This window comes from Leucopleurus acutus (genome assembly GCF_964270905.1).
Source record: "Leucopleurus acutus genome assembly, chromosome: 2".
NCBI lineage: Eukaryota > Metazoa > Chordata > Mammalia > Artiodactyla > Delphinidae > Leucopleurus > Leucopleurus acutus.
Genome location: NC_139143.1, coordinates 172,021,848 through 172,036,286, shown reverse-complemented (window position 1 = coordinate 172,036,286; position 14,439 = coordinate 172,021,848). Strand labels below are relative to the sequence as shown.

General features: G+C 41.8%; 1 protein-coding gene and 1 pseudogene across 3 annotated transcripts in view; both read left to right on the top strand.

Moving 5' to 3' along the window:
- Nucleotides 1-210: 210 nt before the first annotated feature.
- The window catches only part of FAM76A (family with sequence similarity 76 member A), a 25,555-nt gene continuing 11,326 nt past the window's right edge, over nucleotides 211-14,439 (top strand). Inside the window, exons 1-5 of one of the 2 annotated variants that reach the window (XM_082862551.1) lie at nucleotides 211-341; nucleotides 1,629-1,693; nucleotides 4,592-4,646; nucleotides 5,395-5,547; nucleotides 10,353-10,510. In XM_082862551.1, the coding sequence (XP_082718677.1) occupies nucleotides 261-341; nucleotides 1,629-1,693; nucleotides 4,592-4,646; nucleotides 5,395-5,547; nucleotides 10,353-10,510 (512 nt within the window). In that variant the 5' untranslated portion in view covers nucleotides 211-260. The remainder of the gene's footprint in view (nucleotides 342-1,628; nucleotides 1,694-4,591; nucleotides 4,647-5,394; nucleotides 5,548-10,352; nucleotides 10,511-14,439) is intronic. The other variant, XM_082862552.1, reaches the window with a different exon arrangement.
- On the top strand, nucleotides 12,118-13,219 carry LOC309976771 (small ribosomal subunit protein eS6-like; annotated as a pseudogene). Its single transcript has 2 exons — nucleotides 12,118-12,583; nucleotides 12,942-13,219. The product of its transcript is annotated as a small ribosomal subunit protein eS6-like (transcript).

The window sequence follows — 14,439 nt, the reverse complement described above, 5'->3', positions numbered from 1 at the left end:
GCGTCATAAGTGGCGTACTCCAGTCCAGACCGAATCAGAGTCGTAAGAAGCTCCGTGTTCCGCCCCTTCCTCCTTGATAGACGTCAAAATGAACCAGTGAACGAGCGTCCAGCGCCGCCGCGCCAGCCCTGGTCCGCTCGCACCCGAGAACCCGCCCGCCTGCCGCAGCCCGCAGCCTGCCGCCGCCAGGTTGTGCTTCAGACTGTCAGATAAAGCGGCGGGCCGGGCCGGTAGGGTTGTGAGCACGGCCCGGGCCGGACATGGCGGCGCTCTACGCCTGCACCAAGTGCCACCAGCGCTTCCCCTTCGAGGCGCTGTCTCAGGGGCAGCAGCTGTGCAAGGTGCGCGGGCTGGGGCGGCAGCCGGGAACTGGGACGCTGGAGGCGCGGCCCGGAGCTCCCGGTTCTGTGGGAACGCCCGGCGGGGTCCCCCGGGCAGGGCGTGGCAGGCCCGCCTAGCTGCGGAACCGCACCCGCTCCGCCGGGGGCTGGCGGGGCACGTGGGGGAGACCCGGGCCGTGTCCAGGCCCCAGCGGCCGGCGTGTCCGGGTGCTTAGCAACAGCGAGGGATTGTTCTCGGACCCCGTGAGGTCGGGGGAGGGGACAGCTGGTCCCCCGCTCGCCCTCGACCAGCCGCGGCGGAGATCCCTTTTGGGCTGGCTTCCTCCCGCGCCGGGGTCTGCCGGGTTTCAAGCTTAGGAACCTCCTGCCCCGCCTGGGACAGAACTCCAGAGTTGGGTGCTGTCTGGGACGATCGTGTCGAACTGGGCGCTTCACGGGCACTTTTCAGCCAGTTCCAGAGTCGGAGGTAGCCAGGCTTTATAATAAAGCCCCACAGTCAAACGCACGAAGCAAAAGGATGATATTTCAGCTTCTAGTTAGTGACCTTCTGTCGTCGCAGTAACCAGCTGCTGATCAGTTTTTACCCCTGAAGGTCCAAGTTCTCTTTTTTTCTTTTAAGTTGTTTCATCTTGCTTTGCCTATTTAGATGAATAGAGGTGCTGTGAAGCGACAGTTAAAAGTCACCAAGCCGGCTGGAGAGTGATGTTGAGATATCTCCAGATAATCCAGAGTTTGTGTCTCTGGTATGGCTAACTCATAATTGTGTGTCATCAATGCTTTCAGTGGCCATGACTTTGTCTCTTTTGTTTACTAGGTATGAGAGAACTCAAAAAGTCAAATGTCTGAATGCCTTTTTGGCCTTAAAAAAATACATATTTGATTATATGTTTGTATATATTTATTGATTTTAAGGGAGTTTTATATATGTAAGCAATAATGATTTTAATTCAGTACTTTGATTTCACAAGTGAACCTGCTCAAAAATCACACAGTGGCGGAGGCAGAACTGGACTAGAATCCAGGGCTTCTCATTCCCTAGGTCTGAGGCTTATTCATACCTTTGTTTTACAATTTATGACTAGTTCCATATAAATTCTTACTTAACTCCCACATCAATGCAGGGTGGTGGTGCCAGTTTTACAGACCAAAAAAATTAGTCCCAGAAAGTTTAGGTGACTCACTCAAGCACAGTGGCTATGCTTGGAATAGTACCCAGGTCTTCTGCCTCCTACTGAAGACTTTCCATTTCTGACTGCCTTTTAAAATTATATCCTCATTTCATTTCAGGAATGTCGGATTGCACACCCTGTTGTGAAGTGTACCTACTGTAGGACTGAGTACCAGCAGGAGAGGTACAGTTTTCGTTGACCATGAGCTTTTCCTTTTAAAATCTGTAATCGATTGCATTTCAATATACAGATTTGTAATCAGTTGCATTGTAATATATAGATTTGTAATCAATTGCATTATACACAGATTCTGCCATTTCCTGTTATAACACAATGGAAGTAAAATACACATATTGTTCCCTAGTTATTCATTAATTGCTTAAATTATTAGTTACTTATTTTTCACATCCTTGATAATTTTATATTGTGGGGTTTTTAAAATAAATAAATTTATTTATTTATTTATTTTTGGCTGCATCGGGTCTTCGTTGCTGTGTGCGGGCTTCTCATTGTGGTGGCTTCTCTTGTTGTGGAGCACGGTCTCTGGGCACGCGGGCTTCAGTAGTTGGGGCTCGCTGGCTTCAGTAGTTGGGGCTCACTGGCTTCAGTAGTTGGGGCTCGCGGGCTCTAGAGCGCAGGCTCAGTAGTTGTGGCCCATGGGCTTAGTTGCTCCGCGGCATGTGGCATCTTCCTGGACCAGGGATCAAACCCGTGTCCCAGGGAAGCCCTGTATTATGGTTTTGACATTTTTGACACTAAGAAACCAATCCCACAACAGTAAAACATGAGCCTTGTGCTCTAGTATATTTATATGCAAAGTTTGAAGAATTTATAAGCCAAAAGAAGATACTTTTGAAAATGTGACAATCTGATAAAGAGTTTGTTAGCCCTAGTCACATTTGAAAAAACTCACTTGCCTTTACACTTGCCTTGTGTGAATCTCATTTTGAAAAGTGTGAAAAATATTTAGGTGTGAATGAACACACATCTTTGGGGGACTTTTTAATAGCAGCAAAGTGGTTTATTGGTATAGTAAGTTAAACTTTTGGGGAACCGTGGCTGTAGGTAATATTGCCTTAAGCAGGATGGGGTCTGTTTGCCAGCTCACACATGGACCCAGAAGCCTAATTTTGGTCAGCTTCATTTCAATTCTAGGAATATTTTCCCTGATATTTCGTTATGTATATTTTCAAAGAAAAAAAAAAGCTAAAAAAACTAGATAGTAAACACTCATCTACCCACTACTTAGATTCTACAATTTACACTTACTACTTTTGCATCTATCCACCTCTCTATCCATCAGTGTATTAATCCATATTATTTGTGATACAGTTTAAAGTTGGGAACATCAGTGTACTTGACCCTAAACACTTCAGCATGCATATCATTAACTTAGAGTTCAATATCTGTTTATGGTTTTTAAATTTTTTTAGAGGTAAAATTTGCACACATTGAAATGCTCAAATCTTAAGTGCATCATTCGATGAGTTTTACAAACAGTATATATCTGTGTAACCCTAAACCCCATCAAAATATAAAACATTTCTATCACCCCAGAGATTCTAACCCCAACCCAGTCAGTCCCCACCCTCCTTGCTTTTTCCAAGCAACTACTGTTCTGATTTTCCTTTCCACCATAGATTAGTTTTACCTGTTCTAGAACTTCATGTAAATGGAGACACACAGAATATACTCTGGAAGGTTTATATTTTAGCTTTTACATTTAGGCCTATGATCCCTTTCAAATTTATTTCTGTGTGTAGGGTGAGATTTGAAGTATAACCCTTAATTCACACCATACATAAAAATTAATTCAAGATGGATTATAGAAATAGGTTTTTTGCATTTTTTTCTAAAATGTCAAGAGCATTTGTATATATTGATATATATGTCCCACTCCTTGAGTAATAAATCTAAAATAAACCCAAATGTTCAACATCACAGAATCACTGATGCTAATCCTCTTTCTAAAGGTCTCTTTCAATGTACTTCACTTCCTGAACTGCCTTTTTTTTTTCTTTTTGGCCACCCCGTGGCTTGTTGGATCTTAGTTCCCCACTAGGGATTGAACCCGGGCCACGGCAGTGGAAGTGCTGAGACCTAACCACTAGACCCCACTGGACCACCAGGGAAGTCCCTGAACTGCCTTTTTAAAATGGCAGAAAATTGCCCTGGGAAATATTTTGTTTGAATATCTCATTTTAATCTAATGATTTTTACTTTGAGGTTTTTCTTTTGTCTTTTAAGTTTGTAGTCACTTTGATAGGAACTGTATGGGAAAAAAATCACAAAGTAGCAATATACTGGATTTTTATGTGATTTTGTTTTTAGCCCCCAAATATTGTTTAAACTGCTGTTAAACATGAAGCATTTGTTTGTACCTCCCTTTGTGAAGGGTTAGACTTTATTTGAAGATAATATTTTTTCCCCAAGGCAGTTTATCAGTTTAGGCATGTAGGTAATATTATGACTTGGATCTTCACAAGGGAAAGGGCGTGTTTATTTCTGTCAGTGCTTACCTCTTAGAGAAATTGGAAATATTGAAAAAATATTTGGTGTTAGCATCTATTTCCTCACATCAGGGATTTTCACATACTTTTACTCATAGAGGAGAACATAGACAGAGTAAGGTCAACATGGATAGAGTCTCTGAGCTTATATCCCAAACACAAATACTTTACTCCTCATCTCGAATTTCTCAGCTGCTCATCTGAATTGAGGAGAATTAATTTCTTTTTTGCTAGTCCATTTTGGTCTAACATAATATTCTTTTCAGGGTCCTTTGCATATCTGATAATTTTACTTAGTGGTACTTGGAGATGTCATAATCATAAATAACTCACTCTTCATTTTAACCAAAGCCTCCTTGTATTTGAGCTAATAAAATTTATAACTACAGAATAATTAAAAGAGTTACTGGCCAGATACTCACCCTTCAGTTAATCAAATGTCCAAACCATATTCCACCTTGGCACTTAGTAATGAACAAATTCCTTGGACTTAAGGAAGAATCAGTTTTCAAATGTTGTAAGTAAAACGATTTTTTTCTTATAAAGCCTTGGTCTCTTTCTTCCTTAACAGTAAAACCAACACAATATGCAAGAAATGTGCTCAGAATGTGCAGTTGTATGGAACGGTAAGTAGGGTTTCTCTGTACCTAACAGTCAGGTCTCTTGGGACCGTACATTCTGTGGACTATTAATATAATTACAATATTTTTATTAGAAGACCTAGTTATGCATAAAAATGTTCTCAGAAAAATTTATGTAGTGTTTTAGCTTTCAAACTTAGCTAATACTTAGTATTAAGGAGTTCTGTGTTTATAGTCACTGTGGCAGGATTGTGATTATAATTTTCCTTGAGAAGCTTCAGTAACCAGTATGTAAAGAGAAGGGGAATGATGAATCCTATGACGTGACCTCTTTGTTTGGTAACAGTTGACTATTCATTTTGATGAATGATTTTTTTTCTTTCAGTGTTAGGGTTCAGCATACTGTGTCCTTGCAGGCATTCTCCCCACATGTTTATACACTGATAATGTCAAAGAGGCCTTTTCAGAAATTTGGACGCACTTGCTCATTTCTCCAAGAGCTGGTTCTGTTGAATTGGTTAGAGAAGTCCCAGCATATATGCTAATGGGTTTTTGTTATTTGTTTATTTATTTAAAAATCAATAGTCCTGTGCAGAAAAACACTTTACATGGTGTTAGGAATTGGGCTTTACTGGATCAGTGTAAAAGGAAATTTATGAAGTTGGGAATGCATTTTTACCATGACTAATGAACTATGTATAATAGAAATCATTGCTTTAAAAAATGCACTGGAAAAAAAAATGCACTGGTATTTTACAACATACTTACTTGACACTTTTTTTTTCTCTTTAAGCCCAAACCTTGTCAGTATTGCAACATAATTGCAGCATTTATTGGCAACAAATGCCAACGCTGCACAAATTCAGAGAAGAAGTATGGACCACCATATTCTTGTGAACAGTGCAAGCAGCAGTGTGCATTTGACAGGAAAGATGATAGAAAGAAGGTAAATCTCTGTGTTTTTCTGGATATTTTTTTCTTTCAGAGAAATTCAGGTGGGCCAATTGTGTTAAAAAGACATATAACCAAGATTGATTTCTCAGTTCCTCTCCAAATTCTGTTATTGACTTTGAAGAAGATATTCAGCCTTTGTTTTCTTCATTTATCAAATGTGGACCATTATATTATAACATTTCATAGGTTAGTATTTGATGAGAATTTGAATTACAGTGTTCAACCTCCCTTATAAGTGAAGTGGTGATTGGCAAAATTCTACAAAACTCTTTAAAGGAGAGATTGTGACTTAAGCAGGATATAGTCTGTTACCAGTTTTACTATCTGGCTCTTTAAATGTTTCTATCTGTGGAAGTTAAAGACCACAAGAAGATGATATAGATAAACCTCTATGTGGAATGATGGTACCTTGGTGGAATTAAAATGATTTAGATTTGGTCTGTTTAAAACCCTTAAGTGGCTTCCAGTTGCACTTAGAATGAAACCCAAACTCCTTCCACAGCCTGCAAGGCCCATACCTGACTCTCAGTCTCATCTTCCATCACACTCCCCTCCTCCTCCCTTGGTCCAGCCACACTGGCCACCTTTCGGTCCTTCAGATATACCAGTCTCATTTCCACCTTTGTGCCGGCTGGATTTGCCTGATACACAGCCTTCTCCAGAGTGTCATAACTGGTTCCTTGCGTCAAGTCTCAGCTCAATTGCCAGCTTCTCACAGAGACCTTCTTTACTAACTCCCCCGATCACTCTCTTATAGTACCCTGTTTATTGTCTTCATAGCATGTAACGTTATGAGAAATTATCTTGTTTGTTTACATGTTTGTCCACCCCCACTAAAGTATGAGTTCTTTGTCCATCTGTTTTCATGCTGTATTACCAGCAGCCTGGCACATAGTAGGTACTCGATAAATATTTTTTGAATGAAAGAATGTAGTACAGAAACTCTCAGTGTCCAGAGATGCTTTTCAGAGATGCTTAGGCTCTCAAAAGCTGATTCATGGTAACCAAATTCATTAATTTACAATGGAAGGAAGTAACTTTCCAGTGACCAGAATACTCCTGCCTGCCAACCAGGGCACCTCTTCCCTGAATCAAGATACTAGAGAAGCTGAATTAGTAATCAGAAGGTAACATATAATAATAGTTGGAGCACAAGCTTTTTAGTCCCATAGATCTGGGTTCCAGCCCACTTCTGGCTTAGCTGAATGATCCTGGGCAAATTATTTACTCCTGTTATGCATCAGTTTTGTCATCTTTACTGTGGGAATAACAGTAGCTACTTCACAAGGGCATAGGGAGATTTAATTGAGATAGGTATATAAAACAATTTTGAGCCTAGCATATACTATACTTCATTAAATGGTACCTATATTATTATTATTTGGATTACACTAGAATTCATTGTTTCTACTTTCTAGTTACAATCCTATCATAAGAGTTTGCGTATTTGTAGGCATCCTCAATCATCTATTTATAAACTTTAGGAGGACCTAGCTTAGGGATTGAGAGTGGATGATCTGGACTCAGAGTGCCTGGATTGAAATCTTTGTCTGTCACTTATTTGTTGTGTGACTTCGGGCGAGTTAATCTATCAGTGCCTCAGTTTCGTCATCCGTAAATGAGGCTGCTCAGACCTCATCGTTGTTATGAAGGTCAAGTGTAAACCCCTTCAGAAGGAATCTGGCACATGATAAGTACTCAGTGTTATCTATGATTATCTCTTTATGATAGTTTAATTCTGAGAGGGTGATTTTATATTTTTAAAGTTTGTGAAGGAGAGATCTGAAATAAAGTGTCCTGTGGTTCAGTGTGTGATTTTCATGTTTAATGTTGGCTTTCTTTCAGTGCAGTTGCTTTGTTTTCAAACCCTTCTTCAGTGAAAGCTCTTTCGTGGAGAAGGTCTCCTATTTTTTTTTTTTTGGCTGCATTGGGTCTTTGTTGCTGGGCGCAGGCTTTCTCTAGTTGCGGCGAGTGGGGGCTACTCTTTGTTGCAGTGTGTGGGCTTCTCATTGCGGTGGCTTCTCATTGCAGAGCATGGGCTCTAGGCACGCGGGCTCAGTAGCTGTGGCTTGCGAGCTCTAGAGCGCAGGCTCAGTAGTTGTGGCGTACGGGGCTTAGTTGCTCTGCAGCATGTGGGATCTTCCCGGACCAGGGATCAAACCCGTGTCTCCTGCATTGGCAGGCGGATTCTTAACCATTACGCCACCAGGGAAGTCCTCCTAAAGTCAGACCTTCAGGCCATATCCCATAACCATGAAATGCAGCAAATTGAAGTTTGGTTTCAAAATTCATTTATACATTCGTTAACAAATAATTAGATGCTTATCATGTCTCAGACACTGCTCTGGGTGTTGGAAATACACTGATGAACTAAGCAGAAGAGACCTTATTCTCTCAGAGCTTTTATTTACGTGTGTAAGAGATGGATGAGAACAAACAAGGAAATAAATGAACACAGATTTTAGGTGTAAGTGCTATAAGGAAATAGGGTATATGGTAGAGAGTGACTGGGGAGGCCAGTTTTGATTGGGCAATCAGGAGGACCTGCATGGAGATAAAATCTGAGCTGAAACAGGAAAGATGAGAAGGAAGCAGCCATGGGAAGCCCTGAAGGGCAAAGATCCTGGAAAGAGAGACCAGCTATGAAAAGACCCAGAGGCAAGAATGAGCTTGGCAGATGGGAAGAACAGAAAGAAGGCAGAGTTGAACAGAGAATGAGATTATAAAGGCAGGCAGAGGCTACATTTAAGTCAACATAGGCTATGGTAAAAAGTTTAGATTTTATATTTTAAGGCGAGGAGAGACATAATCAGATTTGCATTTAAGGAGCCCTCTTTGGCAGCTATGTGGAAATGGTTGATCTGGAGAAAAGTAGTGAGATCATTTGGGTGGGTCTTGCAGTTGTGACAAGTAAGAATGGCTTTGCTTGGGTGGAAGCAGTGGAGTTGGAAAGAAGTGGATAGATTCGGACGGATGACTTGCTAATAGGTTAGGAGAATAAGGTGCAAAGAAGCTTTTGCTAACAAGACAAATACTTTAGGTAAATGATAGTCTGGCTTACCCCTGTTCAAGATGGGGCAGAAGATGTAATTTAGAGGCAAGACATGAAAACTAAGGTTCCATGAAATATCAGCACACTCCCTCCTCAACCTGAGTAACTGCAACCAGCTCTGCTGCCCTGCCACTTGTACCAGGCCACCCCACAAACTTACTTTTGCCATCTGAGTGCTGTACAGAGGCACCCCAGCTTCAGAGGATTGTGGAAGCCCCATTCTGCTTTCCTAGCCCTGTGCCCTGCACCCTGGTACAGAGCTGCTTCTGCCCAAAGTGATCAACTTTTTCTAACTCAAACAAAGTGCCGTGGTAGGCCACCACCAGGGGTTGGGGCCCTGGAAGCTACTTGCCCATCAGTCTTTTTCTGGAGACTTTTTTTTTTTTTAAACAGAAGATATTGGGGGTAGGAGTTTATTAATTAATTAATTGATTTTTGCTGTGTTGCGTTTTCGTTTCTGTGCGAGGGCTTTCTCTAGTTGTGGCAAGCGGGGGCCACTCTTCATCGCGGTGCGCGGGCGTCTCACTATCGCGGCCTCTCGTTGCGGAGCACAGGCTCCAGACGCGCAGGCTCAGTAGTTGTGGCTCACGGGCCTAGTTGCTCCGCGGCATGTGGGATCCTCCCAGACCAGGGCTCGAACCCGTGTCCCCTGCATTAGCAGACAGATTCTCAACCACTGCGCCACCAGGGAAGCCCTCTGGAGACATTTATTTCCATCTGAGAAAAGATATCCAGGATACCATTTTATGAGCCATTTATAAGGTATTAAAGCTAAAGTATAGGGCTTCCCTGGTGGCACAGTGGTTAAGAATCCGCCTGCCAAGGCAGGGGACACAGGTTCGAGCCCTGGTCCGGGAAGATCCCACATGCTGCGGAGCAACTAAGCCCATGCACCACAACTACTGAGCCTACGCTCTAGAGCCTGCGAGCCACAACTACTGAGCCCATGTGCCACAACTACTGAAGCCTGTGCGCCTAGAGCCCGTGCTCCACAACAAGAGAAGCCACCGCAATAAGAAGCCCATGCACCGCAACAAAGAGTAGCCCTCACTCACCACAACTAGAGACAGCCCATGCACAGCAACAAAGACCCAATGCAGCCAAAGTTAAATAAATAAAATAAATTAAAAAAAAAAGAAAAGGAAAAGCTAAATTATAAATTTTATGTTTCATCTTCTGTCTTCTCTTTTCCCTGCTGTGTTTTCCTTGATGAGCACCATAGAGATATTTGTGTCTTTTGAAATTCTTATGGGAACTTTGCTCTGGTCTGTGTTAAGTTGAAGAAAAACAAAATAAAAAAATATATAAAATTAGCAGCTCATTTTTATTTTATTTATTTATTTAAAAAATTTTTTGGCCATACCACACAGCATGTGGGATCTTAGTTCCCCACCAGGAATCAAACATGTGCCCCCTGCAGTGGAAGTGTGGAGCCTTAACCACTGGACCACCAGGGAAGTCCCCAGCTCCTATTTTATTGAGCAATTTTTATGTAACTTGCACCATGCTTTACCTACATTATATCACTAGATCCTTGCACCAGCCCTCTGAAGTAGGTTCTATTATCCTTCATTTTATAGATGAAGAAATTGACCCCATGAGTACCCAGCTGACTTCCGTAAGGTCACACAGCTTGTAAGTGGCAGATCTGGACTTAACCAGAGGTTCTAGCTCCTAATACCCATGTTCTCAGCCACTGCACTAGCACATTCCTTCTTCTTTATCTTTGTCTCCTCATCTTCCAGGTAGATGGGAAATTGCTATGCTGGCTGTGCACACTTTCATACAAACGGGTCCTTCAGAAGACCAAAGAGCAGAGGAAGCACCTGAGCAGTTCTTCCCGTGCCAGCCACCAGGAGAAGGAGCAGTACAGTCGACTGAGTGGTGGCAGCCATTATAACAGGTAACCCCGAGATGCATGAGATAGGACTAGAGGTGCTGGGAGGTCAGATGTAATACTCACACAATTAGCCATGGAAGATACCATTTTGTCTAAATTTTCCTATTTTCTCTCTAGTTGTTAGTCTATAGAGGGAATCTCCTTTGTCGTAGTTTGTAATTCATGTATCATCCAAGGGCCAGAGAGACTTCCATAAGGCATCAGGATATTCTGACTTGGTTTCTGTTGTGTCTTAAAAGTTTGTGGAACTTACTCCACTTTAACATGTAACGTTCTCCCCTCCGTTAGAGTGGGTTATCTCCCTAGAAGATTGGACATTTCACAGTCTGAGGGATGCAGCTTTTTTATGCATATTGGCTAGGAGATTGATAGATATTCTAGGTTTGTCCTTGTGAGATCCAGTCAAAATGATGTCCTTTCATTATTGTCTTAAGCTTCTTTTCAGAGTATCTGTAGAATTGTTAAGAGTTCTGGCTTTGGATTGAATCCTGGGTCTGCCAAGTTTTCTGTATGGGATATTGGGCAAGTTTTTTCATCTGTGAAATGAGGGAAATAATAATATTACCTCATGGAGTTGTTGCAGAAATAAATTATATAGTATGTGCATAGTGATTAGTTTTATAACCGGCATATAGGAAGCTTCAATACATTTTAGTTATTCGTTGTTATTATTACCATTGTGATTTTCTTTGTTCATTGTTAAGTACTTTCATGAGCCAGGTTCTCTGCAAGGGATGCAGAGATAAGTAAAAGACTCACGCTGCTATCGAAGAGTATGCGGTCTGGTAGAGAAGACAGACCTGTAATCAAATCATTGCAGGATAATTCGATGGGCATCACAGTGGAAACATGTCAAAATACAGGCATAAGAGGCAGTGGTAATTAACTGCCTTGGGAGGTTAGGGAACGAAAGATCAGAGAAATGCTGGTGTTGGAGCTAGATCTTAGGATGGGTCAGAATCATCAGATAAGGAATGGGCAGAGACATTCTAGGCTGAGGGAATAGCATTTGCAAAGACATGGAGGGCATGAGACCACACGGAACTTGGGAACAGCAAGTCCTTTTATTTTGCTGGAGCTTATGATTGGGAGCTGGAAAATGGGAGGAAAAGGAATCCAGCAGACCTGGTAAGGAGCATGAACTTGATCTTAGTGATCTTAACGGGAAGCCACTGAAAGGATCTATGCAGGGGAGGGGCCAAATCTGCTTTTAAAAAAAAATTAACCCAGACTGCTGGGGAGAATGCATTGGAGGAAAAAGAGGCTGGGGCCTGGTTAAGAAGCTTTTTTGGTAAGAGTCCAGATAAGAGATGTTAATAGAGAACCTCAACTTGAGGCAGTGACACTGAAGAGGCAGATTCAGGAAGATACTTTAGAAGGAGATTTTTGAGTAAATTAGATAATGTGATGAACAGATAGATGGGCAGGAGCTGGGTGAGTAAAGGACAATTCTCAAATTTCTTACTTGGGTGAATGGGTAGATCCTTATCTGAGAGAGAGTATAGGAAGGGGGAAAAAGAAGTTCAGTTTTGGAAAGTTGAGGTTAAAGCATCAAGAAGAATTATTTAGCTCTTTTCCGTAGCACCTTGGAGGTGAATGGCTGCTTCAGGATGAAGCTGAACATCTTTCACAGCCACTGTCTGCCAGAAACTCACTGAAGTGAACTATGAACGCAAACTTTGTACCATCTGTGAGAAGTTTATGGCCATGGAAATTGCTGCTGATGCTCCAGGTGAAGAATGGACGGGTTATGTGGTCCAAATCAGTGGTGAGAGTGACAAACAAGGGACCATGAAGCCGGGTGGCACGACCCACAGCCGCGTCTGCTTGCTACTGAGTAAACAGCATTCCTGTTACAGGCCAAGGAGGACTGGAGAAAGAAAGTACAGATCTGTACAGGGTCGCATTGTGGATGCCAATCTGAGTGTCCTGAATTTGGTCATTTTGAAAAAAGGTGAGAAGGATATTTCTAGATTTGCTGATACAACTGTGCTGCATTGCCTGGGGCCCAAGAGCTAGAATCCACAAACTTTTTAAGCTCTCTAAAGAGGATGATGGGGCTTCCCTGGTGGCTCAGTGGTTAAGAATCTGCCTGCTAATGCAGGGGACACGGGTTCGAGCCCTGCTCCGGGAAGATCCCACATGCCGTGGAGCAACTAAGCCCGTGTGCCACAACTACTGAGCCTGCGCTCCAGAGCCCATGAGCCACAACTACTGAAGCCCGCGCACCTAGAGCCCGCGCTCTGCAACAAGAGAAGCCACCACAATGAGGAGCCCACGCACCGCAACGAAGGGTAGTCCCTGCTCACCCCAACTAGAGAAAAGCCCGCACGCAGCAACAAAGACCCAAGGCAGCCCAAAATAAAAATAAATAAATTTATTAAAAATAAATTAAAAAAAATAAAGAAGATGATGTCTACCATTCTGTTGTGAGAAGGCCCTTAAACAAAGAAGGTAAGAAACCTAGGACTGAAGCACCCAAAATTCAGCGTCTTGTTGCTCCACATGTTCTGTAACACAAACGTCGGCATATTGCTCTGAAGAAACAGCATGCTAAGAAAAATAAGGAAGAGACTGCAGAATATGCTACACTTTTGGTCAAGAGAATGAAGGAGGCCAAAGAAAAATGCAAGGAACAGATTGTCAAGAGACAGAAGCTGTCCTTGGTCAAAAAGAAGATGTTCTAAGAGTAACAAATAAATAGATACGACATCCAAAAAAAAAAAAGAATTATTTAGTGGAAGTTTAGCCTAAACTCACAAGAGAGGTTTGAACATGAGCCATTGGTAGCACATAAGAGTCAGTGGCAGCAGAGATTAGTTTAAAATGTGGATTTCTGTGGCCCTACCTCAGAGTTTAATTCAGTAGAATCTAGGATAGAGTCCAGGAATCTGCTTTGTTTTATAAACATCTCAGATGATTCTGATGCAGGTGATCTGGGGAACATCACTTCTAACCACTATGATAGATAGTTGTTAAAACCATGCTCTTGAATGACACGACTCAGGTTGGAGGCTGAGAACAGATTCTAGAAGCACTCAAGAAGGATGGAGTGAATATTTGAAAATCAAATATCTGATCAGGGTTAATATCCAAAATATATAAAGGACTCAACAGTATGGTGTTTCCTGAAAAAATTAAAAATAAAACTATCATATGATCCAGCAATCACTCCTGGGTATATATCTGAAGGAACTGAAATCAGTATCTCATATTCATTATAACTTTATTCATAATACCTAAGATATGGAAGCAACCTAAATGTCCTTCGAGGGATGAATGGCTAAAGAAAATGTGTATATACATACAATGGAATATCCAGCCATAAAAAAAGAAGGAAATCCTGCTATTTGCTACAACATAGATAAACCTGGAAGGCATATGCTAAGTGAAGTGAGCCAGAGAGAGAAAGACAAACACCATGTGGTATGACTTTTATGTGGAATCTTAAAAAAAATAAAGCTGATTTCATAGAAATAGAGAATAGAATGGTGGTTGCCAGGGGCAGGGGGAGAGGGAAATGGGGAGGTGTAGGTCAAAGGGTACAAACTTTATAAGAAGAAGTAGTTCTGAGGATCTAATGTGTAGCTTAGTGACGATAGTTAATAATACCATATTATATGCTTGAAAGTTGCTGAGAGTAGATCTTAAGCATTCTCACCATTAAAAAAATAAAAGAGGGAATTCCCTGGGAGTCCAGTGATTAGGACTCTGTGCTTCCACTGCAGAGGGCATGGGTTCAGTCCCTTGTCGGGGAACTAATATCCTGCAAGCCACATGGTGCAGCCAAAAAATAAGTAAAAGAATTAAGTATTCGAGGTGATGAGTGTATTAATTATCTTGATCTTGGTAATCATTCTATAATGTGCATGTATATCAAATTGTCACCTTGTACACTTTAAATATGTACAATTATATTTGTCAGTTATTCC